General features: G+C 32.5%; 1 protein-coding gene across 3 annotated transcripts in view; it reads left to right on the forward strand.

Moving 5' to 3' along the window:
- PRPF39 (pre-mRNA processing factor 39) overlaps nucleotides 1–14640 on the forward strand; it is a 31612-nt gene that overhangs the window by 10980 nt on the left and 5992 nt on the right. For 2 of the 3 annotated variants that reach the window (XM_072962979.1, XM_006199813.3), the window contains exons 2-8: nucleotides 1114–1460; nucleotides 2371–2496; nucleotides 3144–3262; nucleotides 7581–7748; nucleotides 12191–12356; nucleotides 12789–12896; nucleotides 14273–14437. In XM_072962979.1, coding sequence (XP_072819080.1) covers nucleotides 1143–1460; nucleotides 2371–2496; nucleotides 3144–3262; nucleotides 7581–7748; nucleotides 12191–12356; nucleotides 12789–12896; nucleotides 14273–14437 — 1170 coding nt within the window. In that variant the 5' untranslated portion in view covers nucleotides 1114–1142. Of the gene's footprint in view, nucleotides 1–1113; nucleotides 1461–2370; nucleotides 2497–2680; nucleotides 2750–2852; nucleotides 3016–3143; nucleotides 3263–7580; nucleotides 7749–12190; nucleotides 12357–12788; nucleotides 12897–14272; nucleotides 14438–14640 lie in introns of all 3 variants that reach the window. The other variant, XM_006199814.4, reaches the window with a different exon arrangement.

A 14640-nucleotide genomic window follows, 5' to 3' on the forward strand; every position in this document is an offset into this window, starting at 1 on the left:
TAATATGGAAGCACATAATGTGCATAAAATATGCACACTTGCCATTTGGTACATTTTATATGACTGTCCTCCAGAAATATCTTTTTAATTGTTGCCCATTTGATATCTCATTGTTTTAATTTACATCATTATTAATAAAGATATAATCCTTTCATATGTTTATTGGTCACTTGCATTTCTTTCTTTGAATTACTGTCTTTAAAATCTTCATCATTTAAAAAAATTACTTTGTGCTATAATAAGTAATTACGTATTCTAAGGGTATTTTTAGGAGTAAATCAGTTTTATGCGTCTGTTTAGTTTTGAGAATAACCCCTAACAAAAAAAAGACATGGCCTGTAATTTAGTGATTTAGTTTCCATTTTAACTGTTAGTGGAAGAAATGAAGTCAACTGTGAAAATATATTGTGGTACTACCTTATAAGATAGAAAAATAACTCATTATTTTATGGTCTTAACTATAAGATGACTTAATTTAAAAGATTTTTTGCAGTTACTATCCAGATGATAAGACTTCAATGTTTTTAATAACATTCACTTTAAAAATCACTCTTTAATTTTTAAAACCTTAATTCTGTAGTAATATCAAACCTAACTGCGAGGATTTAAAAATTATAGGTATATTTCAGCAATATGACTGTCTCTTTTCTAAAACTTTATTCTAAGCTAAGTGATGAATTTTTCTCTGAAACATTGTGTATCCACGACCAGAATTTGTCTTGTTAGTTTTACCTTTAGCCTCCAGAACAGATATTAAAGATACTGTCGTTTTCCAGGATTGATAGCAAGAGAGCATTCAGACATTGAATTTTAGATTCTTGGCTAGCTAAGAAGTATTGAATTCTAGATATGATAGCTTCTTAGGGCACAATACTCACTTGTTCTATGGATGAGGGAACTAGTTTTTACTCACTTATTGGCAGAATTTGGGAAAATTTATGTGTTACAGAATTTCATTTATAATACAGAAACTGATAAACCTGATTATGATTTACAGGGGAGGTTAAGAATCAAATTAATATAATTCTTTAATAGTTAACTTGGGCTTTTAAAAGGTGGTTTTGATGATGCTAAATAAACATTTGGAAGATGTTTCTCTTTATGTCTCCACAGATCAGTAACTGAAGAAAAAATAAACAGCTATGCAAAATTCTCACATGGATGAGTACAGAAATTCTAGCAATGGCAGCACAGGCAACAGTTCAGAGGTAGTGGTAGAACAGTCTGCTGATTTCAGTACTGAGATTATGAATGTTACAGAAATGGAACAGTCACCTGATGGATCTCCTAATGTGAATACAACTACAGAGGAAAATGAAACAGCAAATACTGTGGACATTCCAGTGACAGAAACAGAAGCAAATTTCCCTCCAGAATATGAAAAGTTTTGGAAAACTGTAGAAAGTAATCCTCAGGATTTTACAGGCTGGGTATATTTGCTTCAGTATGTAGAACAGGAGGTTAGTAACTACTTAAATGGGATTAGAGTGGACAGATTATTCAAGTAGTATCAGACGAGGCCTTATTGTTCTGTAATTAAAGTTGCCTCTTTTATAATTTTCAGATTAAGTTGAATATGTATATATTTTTAGCTTCAAAAAATAACTTACATAGCATTTGTACATTATGGAAAGTCAGTACTAGAATCAAAGTCTAATGTTTGTAATAATTGGTGTGGGGGGGTGTGTGTATAAAATTGCTAAAATAAAAAAAAGTTACTTTACTGTTTAAGAGAATGAGTTCCTTCTGTTTGAAAGGATAAGATTGCATTTACAGCAAAAATGGCTGCTGTGTGTATGGTTTTTAAGCTTGCCTTTTATTTCATTTGAGATAAAACAGGCATACCTCGTTTTATTGCGCTTCGTTTTATTGCACTTCACAGATAGTGTGTTTTTTACAAATTGAAGGTTTGTGGTAATCCCATGTGGAGCAAGTGTATTGGTGCCATTTTTCCAATAGTATTTGCTCACTCTGTGTCTGTCATGTTTTTGGTATTTCTTGCAACATTTCAAACTTTTTCATTATTTGTTATGGTGATCTGTGATCAGTGGTATTTTATGTTACTGTTGTAATTGTTCTGGCATTTTTTAGCAATAAAGTATTTTTAAATTAAGATATGTAAATTATTTTTTAGACAGTGCTGTTGCACACTTAATAGACTACAGTGTAGTGTAAACACAATTTTTGTGTGCACTTGGAGGCCAAAAAATTCGTGTGACCTGGTTTATTGCGATATATGCTTTATTGCAGTGGTCTGGAACTGAACCCGCAATATCTCTGAGGTATGCCTGTACATTTGAAAGGAATGATAAATATTTTTTGTGGCAGAAATTTCTGAGATGTTTAAACACCTTGTTTTATTTTCATCAGAATCACTTGATGGCTGCCAGGAAAGCATTTGACAAATTTTTCATACACTATCCGTATTGCTATGGTTATTGGAAAAAGTATGCAGACCTTGAAAAGCGGCATGACAACATTAAACAATCAGATGAGGTGCGTACATTACTGAATAAAGTTATCTCCATTAGGTACTGTAAGCCAAATAATAACAAAACAGACTTTTTTTTTTTGGCTGGCAGTACCTACGATTTATGCTCAAACAGTTTTATAGGGTATTTTATTTGCATTTGTCACTCTTGTGGCATTTGTAGCTAATATTTTCTCTCTTTGTTGGCAGGTGCGTTAAACCTCTACAGTTTGTCAAGCTTTGCAGTGCAAGCCTCTGTATTACACTGCAGCTTAACAAGTAGGGCAGGGCTTTTCTCTCACTTACATTTATTTCTCATTTTCCAAACAATATAGTTGGTTTGCTAGTCACATTTGCTACGTCTTATTGCATTTTTGGTCAGACGCTGTCATTGATGCTCTAATGGGTCTGTGCCCTATGGTCTGTAACCCAAAGCCTGCCCACACAACCCGGTCAGAATGCAGGGACTGCTGCGCTTTGAAGATCAAGACTCTGCACGTGGGGATCAGAACATTGCCATGTTCTATCCAACCTCCACCCAAATGGTAATGGTAGATTATTTAAACAAAATTCCAGTAATTAGTATTTCTAAGGTTCACCGGATAACACAGTGTTGCCTCTCTGTTAAGAAATAATTAAATATTTGGAGTACAGTTTGTTGTTTTCTTCTTAGGTGTATCGCCGGGGGCTTCAGGCAATACCTCTTAGTGTTGACCTTTGGATACATTATATAAACTTCTTAAAAGAAACATTGGACCCTGGTGATCCCGAGACAAACAGTACAATAAGAGGGTATGTGAAACATTGATACTCCAATGTATTTAAAGATGTAAATAAGTCAATTATTCTGATACTGATAATAGAACTACTTACAAATGCTAAACTGAAAGTTTAACTTTTATATATTTTTCAGTTTTGAAAAAATGATGAACACTGTAAACTTATGCATAATTATAAAAAATATACATAATGAAGTCCTTCACCATTCCACATCCCCTTTCCTTTATCCCCAACCCTTCTCCACTCATGGTTAATGGTGTGGTGTGCTTTCAGATACACATAGATGTACATGTATGTGTGTATACATATTTTTTTGACTTTTTTTTAAATATAATAGAATGTTTTGGAATCTTTCCCTACCATATTTTTTAACCACTGCAAAAGTATTTTATGGTATCAAGTTACTCTATTTTATTTGACCAAATTCTTATTTATAGGAAATAATTAGTGCTGCAGTGAACATTTCTTTACAAATCAGTATTTATGTAGATCATTCAAGAAATGGAGCTTCCGTCAAAGGGAATACACAGCTATATTTTATCAAATGTTCCTTTAGAAGTGGTACCAGTTTTTAACTCCCACAGTGTATAAGAGTAGTCATTTTCCCATAGCCATGCTTCTTTTTTAACCTCCAGTAGTGTTTCATTATCTTAGTTTGCATATCTCTAGGTTGCTCATCCTGGTTTACCATCTTTTCATATGCTATCTATGTAAGCCATTGTCACATTGCCTTTTCATATCATTTGTTCATTTTACTTTTGGATTGTCTTTTTCTTAACTGATTAGAGGAATTTAAAATGTGTTTTTGGTTTTCATGTTTATCAACGTATGTGCATATAGTTTAAAAAGTTAATGTTAAACTGCTGGTAACAAACAGCGATCCCTCCACCTCTCTTCAAATATATTAGCAGTTTCTTGTATCTTCCAACATGTTTATAATAGTAGCACTCTACTGCTTTCTCTCTTTCTCTCATTAGCTGTAGACATTATGATTCTATTATGGTAGATGAGATTTTTTAGTTCACTTATGCCCTGTTTTCCAATTCTCCATCTTTCCAGTATGGATAGGTTTCATAGCTTTTTGTTTTCCCTGTAGTTAATTACAGCTTTCCTTCCCTCCCCTCTTTTTCCTATTTTCCTGGCTTTCTACCCTCTCCAGTAGCTACTTTAAATAGTACTAATACTGACTTTTCACAGTGTACAAATGCTTTGTTATTTTTTGAAACTAAAAAAAACAATGGATGTATCTAGTGTTATTCTAATAAATGTGAAAATTACAAAAAAAATTACATTCTGAGATCTGTAAATTCTGTTTTTTTCCCTCCTTCTTGGAAATACCTCCTGGAACCTCCTGTAATCTGAACTGGTTGTTCTCTTCTAATTCTGCTGTACAGCAGTTTTGGGATTTCCTCATTGTCATGATTCTAGATGTCTTTACCTTCTTCCTGTGTTTCAAGCTGTATTTGATCGTTTATTAGATCCTACTCTTTCTTGGTTCATGGCCACGTCTTAGAGGAGTGTATCCCATAACTTACCGATAAAGGATACTTGAGATGAAAAAAAATTTTTTTGACTCAGTATGTCTGAAACATCAAATTGATGGTCCCCTGGGTGTAGAATTTTGAGTTGAAAGGAATTTTTTCTTAGGATTTTGAAGGCATTTCTCCGTTCTCTTGTATCTTCTGGTGTTGCTGTTGAGAAGTATTATACAATTCTTCTTTTGAATTTCCTTATGTAACTTGTTTTTCTTAACAAAGCTTTTAAAATGTTCTTTTTATCTTTGATGCAAATGCAATTACAATGCTTTGGTGTGGACTTTATTTTTCTAATTAATTGTGCTTACTTAGTAGGCCTTTTCAATCTGGGGTGCTTATAGCTTTCTATTCTTAGAAATTTATTATTGTGTATATTCTTACTTTGATAATTTCCTTCCCTTGGTTTTCTCTCTTTTTTTAATAGTTGAATATTGGACCTTCTGTTTTAATCATTTAATTTTCTAATCTTCTTCCTTTTTCTCAACCGCTTAGGCTTTGTTGACTTTTTGAGGTATTTCCTTAAACCTTGTATTGGATTTTTTTTGTATTTGTTTTCTTTTGTATTGGATTTTTAATAACTGCCATAAGATATTTAATGTTTAAAAATCTTACGTGTTCTTTGAATATTCCTTTTCTTATAGCCTCCTACTTTTGTTATATGGCTGCATATCTTTAATAGTTCTTTGGAGGTATTATGGATAGTTGAAATGTTTTTCTGCTCCCAGTACTGTTGTCTCTTTTTTGTTTGTTTACTTGTTTTTATTTCTGATATGTCTGATCTCTGGATTTCTGCTCATGTAAAGATTAGATATTAATAAGCTGAATGGGAGGTTCCAAGATGGAGGAGTAGAGAGACTCACAGCTCTCCCTCTCCCACAAATACACAAGAATTACATCTACAAATCCATTGAATCACACAGAACACCTACTGAACTCTGGCAGAGTATCTCTCGCTTTGAAATACAGGAGGACTCTCGCAAAACCCGATAAACAACAAGTTCATATCGTATAGCACAGGGAACTATATTCAATATCTTGTAGCAACTTAGGTGAAAAGGAATATGAAAATGAATATATATATGTTCATGTATGACTGTAGCATATGCTATACACCAGAAATTGACACAGCACTGTAAATTGACTATACTTCCAATAAAAATATATATATATACAAAAAAAAAGCGCTGAATGGAAGCTCTGTGCTATATTGTTAGCTGGCCTAGAGTGCTTCACAGTAGGGTGATCAGGTGGCCACTCAAGTTTTTGTTAGGGGACTTCTGGTGTTGGAATCCTTATATCTTATTCCCCTACCAAGCAGTTTCTTCTTTGAAGGAACATCTGATCTGCCTGGAGAGAGTATACCTCACTTCTGAAATCCCATAGCTGGGCAGGAAAGGCAGTTTAAAGTCTACCATTCATTAAACAAATCTTCTAAAAGTTTTGTTCATTACCTGTTGTCCTTCCTATTTCAGCTCCCTCTGGTTTTCTTAGTATCTGGAGCATTGATTTCCTCGATCATCTTGGGATTCTGCAGGGGGATGACATGTATTTTAAATCTTTTGAAAACCTCACACACAAACGTACACGTGTTCATGTACACAGACACACACACAATCTCAGTCCTTTATATATTTATTAAACATATTTCCTCCACTTTTGGCACATCTTTCTTTCTTGGCACATCTATCATAAAGAAGTTCTTTTTTTTCCCTTAATGTGGTTTAATTTTCAGTCTTTTATTGGTTCCTGAGTTTTGTGCCTATCTTGCCAAGAATATATAAATCTTGAATTTTCTAATTCATTTTACAGGTTTTTTTTTTAAATCATTCGTTTATGTGATGTTTAGTTTGTGTCCTTTGTGTGACAGAGATTAACATTTACTTTGGGTCTTTTGTGAGTGAGAGATTAACCTTTTAATTTTTCCATTTCTTGAATAGTCTTTCTTTTCTGCATTGATTTAAAATATCTCCTTTATTATATACTGTTCTCCCATAGACATTGATCTGTTTTGTTTTCTTGGGGACAGTTTTGTTAATATTAATTTTGAAAATAGCTAAAATTTTATCCCTTTGGGATATCAAATCCAGTGATTAAAATTCCTTACAGAAATCTCTTGAAATGAGCGAAGTATTTTAAAACAAATGTTTTTGTAGTAAGCTGTAGTTGTGGAATTTTAGAATCAAGAGAGACTTTTAAAATACATGCAATACTTCTCATTACCCGATATGGCAGCTGGATCCCTCATTGGAGAGTTTGTTTTGCCAGAAAATTAATTCTTAAAGTGAGGTTAAATTTGTCCTCTTTGTCTTTTGCCCTAAATGAATGTATTCAGCAGACATTTCGAGTTTAACAGATGCTTGTGTCTACTGTGTCACTCTCATGTTTGCAGTGAGTGTGCATTATTGCAAATGTGTCTCTTATATAAGATAGCATACAGTTACATATAAAAGTACATTTATCTATTTCCTTTATGTTTTCTCTTTTTAAGCAGCTGTTGTACACTTTTCTATTATTCCTTCTTCCTTTTAATCTCTACTTGTATAGGGTAATGCAATATAATTTTGAATTTAGCATTATCTTCTAAAATTTAGAAATCTTTTATTTTTTCAAATTGAGGTATCATTGATGTATATAACATGTTAGTTTCAGGTATACATCTTAATGATTCAATATTTGTATATATTGCAAAGTATAGAAATAACGTTTTTTAACTTTTTTTATTGAATTATAAGAAATAACATTTTTAAAGTGATTTTATTTTAGAAAGATAACTTAGAGGTAATTTAACTTTTCAGAACTTTTGAGCATGCTGTTCTAGCTGCAGGAACAGATTTCCGATCTGACAGACTGTGGGAGATGTATATAAACTGGGAAAATGAACAAGGAAACCTGAGAGAAGTTACAGCTATATATGATCGTATTCTTGGTATTCCAACACAGCTGTATAGTCATCATTTTCAGAGGTAGGTGGAAAAATCAGATTGTTAAAATTTCTTTGTGACTACTCAGATAATAAATTCCTAATGAAAATACATATTCTCTTGAAATGTAAGATCCTATTAGATGCAAACAGGAATAAATATTCTTGCTCAATAATGACAATATATACACTTGTAAATTTTGACATTTTCCATGTATCTTATGAAATGTTTAGGAACTTTACTGGTTATAGTCAGAAGGTTTCTATCTATTTTATAGATGAGGAAACAACAGGAAACCTGTCTTTTGTCTAAGATATTTTAGAGTAGTTGAAAGAATAAGAAAAAAGAATCTAATCGTTCTTTGTGGTACTAAGTTTTACACACTAGTACATGGCACATAATAGATGCTTATTTAAAACTTAATGATTTACTAAAGGTACATTCTTTTGATTCATATAACCTCTTTTTTTGTTTTTGTTTTGGCAAGGAGATTAAGTTCATTTACTTACTTGAACCCAGGACCTCGTGCATGCTAAGCACGCTCTCCACCACTGAGCTACACCCTCTTCCCTCATATAACATCTTATATTCAAAACAATGAAGGATGTATTTTATGTAATAATTATGTCCTTTCTATGTTCAAACAATCAAAATTTTTATTTTAATTTTTTACTATGGTTATCTTATGATTAGTTAGTATCATTTCATTTTAATGAGTATTGTTAAAACAACTAATTCTATGTACTGTGATTTCCATGTTCTGTTTCCTGATATACTCAAAGTATCCCATTAATATGGACTCAGTCTTTCTGAACAAGAAAGTATGAGGACTATGTTAAAAAAGTTTGCTTTATTTAACTGCCATATTTTCTCTATTTTTGTCATAATTTTTATAACTAGTGTTGTGGTAGAGTCTGTAAACTTAGGTACTTTTTAAGTAACTGATTTTCTATATTTTTATTTACTAAAAAAGTTGAAAACTTTGTGAAGCATTTGAAAAGAACTGTAGATCAATTTGCTAATGATAGAAGCTGTGCATACCCAGATTAGAAATAGAAAGCATGTAGATATGGTTATACTGTCTCTTGTTTTCATGGAATAGAGGAGGTGAGCAGGTTTCTGGGGTATGTTGACCTCGGGAGACATTTGTTGAAAGACATTATTAACACAAGGGTTGGCATGTGGAAATGCTTGGTGAATATTTGTTAAATGAATTTTTAAAGTTTTAAACTTTCTTTAAAAATGTTTTTTATAAGGACCTTTAAAAAAGATTTTAAAAAGTGTTATGAGACAAAGGGTTCCTTTTATAAACCAGTTCTTCTAGAACCTAAAGTATAGGTAAAAATCTATGATTACAGTTCATTGTTGGTAAGAAAAAATATGTCTAGGAAACAGTTATACAGACAGTGTTCTGAGTGCCTTATAACTCATTTAGTCCTCACAATAAGCCATTGATGTATGTTATCTACATTTTGTGGAAGTAGAGGCAAAGAAAGATTAAAATAATTGTGCATAGTCACAAAATTAGTAAGTGGTTGGAAGCTGATTAGAACCTAGACAGTGTGGCCCCAGAGTTCTTGGTATAGTTTTTCTAAATTTTTTAAAAATAAGTATTTCACTGGGCTTTTAAAAATGCACATATATACTTATAATAGAGATTAGTGGATTCCATCATACATACTGCTATATTTAATCTACTTTTTATCACTTAATGAAGAACCACTTTCCTTATCAGAATGTAGCAAACTCGTAAGTAGTGTTTAAGATATCTTATAGTTTATATAAACTAATTCACATGACTAACTGCTTTGAAAACTGCTGAAATGTTTTCTTTTGCCAGATATACTTCCCCTATTTAAAGTCATTTATTTAGCACTTGCCTGTACCAGATGGTATGCATTTAAGCTGCAGGAATAAAGGCCCAAAGAAGCTATGTGTGCATTGACTTGGCCCTCAAATTGCTCAAAAGTGTTGAAGAGGAAGCACGTGCTAAAGAAAGCATTCTAAGTGCTGTAATACAAATATTTTTATTGTGTAGGCCTGTATATTGAATATACACTGAACATTATCTCTGAGAAAATATCTAATTTAAAATCCTCCTTAGCATGAGTACTTTATGATATGATCTAACTTCCCAGGCCCAGTCCTTGGTAGTTCCTAAGCTCTTGATATATGGAAGTAGTGATAATTTCCCAAAGGGCAGTGTTGTTTTGTACTTTAATGACTATAAGTACCTTTTCCACTTCCCATTGGTCTGGTGAACTCATATTCCTCAAGACCCATACAGCTTAATGTTTTCTCTGACACTTTTTCTTATTCATCTAAACAGAAGTATCTTTTATCATTTGTGCTGGCACTCTATCTACATTTATTTGTATTTATCTTAGGACTAATAACACTGATTTGAATTTATGTCTCCTGTGTCGTCTACATATCTGTATTTTTAATTCTTTTTGTCCTTAACATCTAGGAATAGGGCTCAGTATGTATTAGGCAGAAAGCTGTTTTACATTGAATAAATTAGCTTTAGAGTAGAAAGCACTAATGAAAAACTGCTTATTATTATGTATATTTTATCACCATATAAAAGAAGTTTCTATATAATGTGGCAATTATTTTAAATTTATGCTCTAGTTATTTTTCAGTTTTACCTCATTTCAGTTTTATAACTTGACAATTTTGAGTTTTAATATTTATTTGAATATTAAATCTGTTCATTTTCATACTACATGTTTGAGAGTTACTTCCTCATTTAAAATATTTTTAATATGGCAATCTGTTTTTTTACTCCTGGTATAAGATGGGTCAAGTTAAGCCTCTTTATTCACTGATTTTGCAAAATTTAAATTAGTTTCCAGTATTATTTGCATATGTTTGTGAAAGTCTTAAAATCCATAAAAAAAAAATCCCATTAGTCAATAGCCTAACTCAGTTTTAAGAAACTTGGAAACAAATCCGTAAGGTTGGAGCATATGTTACATGTACAACTGTGTCTGATAATTAGATTGAAGAAGATAGGTTTCAGTCAAAGACTGGGTCAGAATGTGAAAGACTTTATCTAAGGGATTGGATTTTAGTCTGAATGCTTGGTAGTCATATTAAAGTGATTTTGGCAGGAGGGTGGGATATGATCCTATTTACTATTTTGTTTTTCATGTTTGCTTTTTAATAACATTTTTGATAGCAGTATTGAGGTAGGGGTGGGAGTTGTGAGACTAGAGTCTGGCAGACCACATTATGTTTATCGGTGTGAATCGTGAGGAGGGTACAAAGACATTTAGAAGTAGACTAAATTGGATTTGGTATCCATATAAAAGGAATGTAAGTGATAAGGTAGGTGGAAGAAATTGGGAAAATTAGTGACTATCAATCAAGTAGAAATGCTGAGGGTGTTGATTTTTGGATGGATGACAAACTTAAAGACGTGTTGTATGTAAGGTTCCAAGTTGATATGGTATAGATATTTTAGCTCCTCAACTTGGTGTTTTTCGATTAAAATTTGTGTGTGTGTGTGTGTGTATTTATAAACCGGTGTGTATGGATAAATGAAATGACGTTTCTTTTCAAAGCACTGCTTAAAATTATATTGCTTTATGTAGAGTGTTGGGAATTGGATATAGTAATACAAAATTTAGGGAAAAGGTTTGGTTAAGTTAAGTTAGAGTTTTGAACGTCACCATAATTTGCTTATTATTTCAAGCTGTATTAATAAGATTGGCCAGAAAGTATATAAAAATAGATGAGAACAAAATTCAGAGTAGAATCCTTGGGCATACTAGCATTTAGGGGCAGATTGGAAGGGGGATTCCTCAGAAGAGATGAAGGATCAGAGACTTGGAGGAAAACCACAAAAGTGGTAACTCAGAGCCAAAGGAGGTTCTAAAGGGAAGGTTGGTGAACAGCCTTACAAACTGAGGACTTTCTTAGGAGGCTTTACTGTAAAACAAATATCCATTTAATTTTGCTTGTAAGAGGTATTTTGTGACTTTAATTAGGGCAACTTCATTGGAGTGTTTGGCACAGATACATGGATTCAGGAGTAATTGGGAGGTGAGGAAGGAGCTGCAGAATTTGCTGATCATTTACAAGTAATCATTTATAATTTAAATATGGTTTGCTATATTTAATTTTGAAGTCTCTTTGTAAGATAGGTATTGTCCCATTTTACACATGAGGAAACCAAGATTTAGAGAAGGGAAAAAATTCCCTTAAATTGAATAATAATAGAGAGAACTAGGATTTGAATGTGTGACTGTCCATCCCTTCTCCATTCCATTGTAAAGGCAGGAAGGAAATGAAGATGTCTTTACACTGTTTTATCAAGTGTAAGTTTTTACTATAGAAAGGAAGGAGAAAGGATGTGGTGTTTTGGATTCTTTTTTAAAACCAGAGTTCCTTTGAAAGTAATTGTGGAGAAATCTAACGCAGGATTTAAAGTTGTGTTTTTCATATATAGAGGCTGTATTTTTGTTATCTCCCTTTAGATTTAAAGAACATGTACAGAATAACTTGCCTAGAGATCTTCTAACTGGTGAACAGTTTATTCAGCTGCGAAGGGAATTAGCTTCTGTAAATGGGCATAGTGGTGATGATGGTCCTCCTGGAGATGATCTACCATCAGGAATCGAAGACATAACTGATCCAGCAAAGGTAACCAGAGTGACTTAAAAAATCTTTCAGTGCATGAGAAAACTAGACTATATGTCCCTTGACTGCATATATGGTATGACTTGTAGCTCATGTGAAATCAATTTCTGATTAAGGCAGGTGGGAATTCTTTAACTGGTGTGGTTTAAATACAGCTTTAAGGTAGAGAGTGTGCTTTACTATGAGACACCTAAAACTAAGTTAGTTTGGAAGGATTATTTTGCCTATGTTATGATATACTAGCCCCAAATATATCTATATGAGAAAGTGGTTTATTGGGAAATTCTGTTACAGATTTTAGTATTGTTAAAACAATTAAAAACCCACCACCATTTTAAGACTGTAGTATGTGTAGATAATACTTAAATGTAAGCTGTGATATTTAAAATTTTTGGTGTATAACTTGTGTGATTTAAATTTTTTTTTCTTCCCAAGCTAATTACAGAAATAGAAAACATGAGACACAGAATCATTGAAATTCATCAAGAAATGTTTAATTATAATGAGCATGAAGTTAGTAAAAGGTGGACATTTGAAGAAGGTGTAAGTTTTTTTTTGTTGTTATTGTTATAGGCTTCAAAATATAGATAGGAATAATGTATTTTTCTTTTGGTTTTGAGTAATGTCTCTGCTTTTCATTTTTGCTTATTTAAGTAATAAGATGTTTGTCCCACTTATTGCTAATGTCAATTTTACCATTTTCCATTATCAATTTTAGAAACATTGAATTCTGACTTACTTGAATTGCAAGATATCTGCTTAATACTGAACCATTTTATTACTGTTGTTCAATTTTAAAATCAGCTTCATTGAGTTATATTTTATGTACAACAAAATGCAGCCATTTTAGGTACAGTAAAATGAGGGTTTTTTCCCCCCACAATTTTAGTTTTTTATTTCTGTTATTTTTAACATCTTCATTGAGATGTAATACACCTGCCAAATATTTCACCTATTTAAAGTGTACAAGTCAGTAGTTCTTAGTATATTCACAGATATGTACAACTATCACTACAGGCAATTTTAGAACATTTTCATCATTTCCAAAAAGATATCCCTTACCTATTAGCTCTCACCCACCTGCCTACAGCCCCCTACTCCGAGCCCTAAGGTACCACTAATCTACTTTCTGTTCCTATAGATTTCCCTATTCTGGCCTTTCATATGAGTGAAATCATGTAGTATATGGTTTTTTGTGACTGGCTAGAAATAGGAGTTTTGACAAATGTGTATGCACTGTAATCATCACAACAATCAGGATAATAGAACTATTTTGTCACCTCAAAAGGTGCCTTTGGGCCCCTTTCCAGTCAATAACCTCCACCCTACTCCTAGCCCCAGGCAACCACCAATCTGCTTTCCCTTTTGTTTTTTGTTATATTCACTAGTTTATTTTTTAGATTCCACAAACAAGTGATAACATACAGTATTTGTCTTTCTGTCTGATTTATTCTGCTAAGTAAGATACCCTCCAGGTCCATCCATGTTGTTGCAGTTAACAAACTTTCATTCTTTTTGTGGGGGGGCTGAATAGTATTACCTTGTATGTGTGTATATATATATATACACTACATCTTCTTTATCCATTCATCTGTGGATGGACACTGATCTGCCTTCTGTTACCACTGTATAATTCTTCACTTTAAAAATATTTAACAAAGAATAAAATTTCCTGAACATAAAATTGTATAGTCATTAAAATGGCTAAATAAATGGAAAATACATTCTGTTCCTTCAATTTATAAAGCCTGAATAATTGAAGGGATTTTAATTTTTAAAGGTTTTAAAATCATGAAATATGGTGATTGAAATTTTTGGGTTCATTATTATATTTATAATTTAAATAATCTGTATTGCTATAGTCACGCATGTTTTGGTGTTGGTATAACTTTCATTGTCATATCATGCTTTTATTATAGATTAAAAGACCTTATTTTCATGTGAAACCATTGGAAAAGGCACAACTAAAAAACTGGAAAGAATACTTAGAATTTGAAATTGAAAATGGGACTCATGAACGAGTTGTGGTTCTCTTTGAAAGATGTGTTATATCATGTGCCCTCTATGAGGAGTTTTGGATTAAGGTAAGAAAATTATATGCTCTGAACCTTGAATATGTTATAAACATTGATCTAGTGACTAACCTTTTTTGTACTTCTGTTGAATGTTGTTCATGTAACTATATCTGTTGCATTAGGAGATGGTCTGCTTGCAACCAGATTTGACTGCTGCATATGCCAACCTCGTTGCCTCTCTTCGTCCTTCCTTACAGAAACTAGTCTAGTGG

The sequence above is a fragment of the Vicugna pacos genome, chromosome 6 (assembly GCF_048564905.1).
Source record: "Vicugna pacos chromosome 6, VicPac4, whole genome shotgun sequence".
Lineage (NCBI taxonomy): Eukaryota > Metazoa > Chordata > Mammalia > Artiodactyla > Camelidae > Vicugna > Vicugna pacos.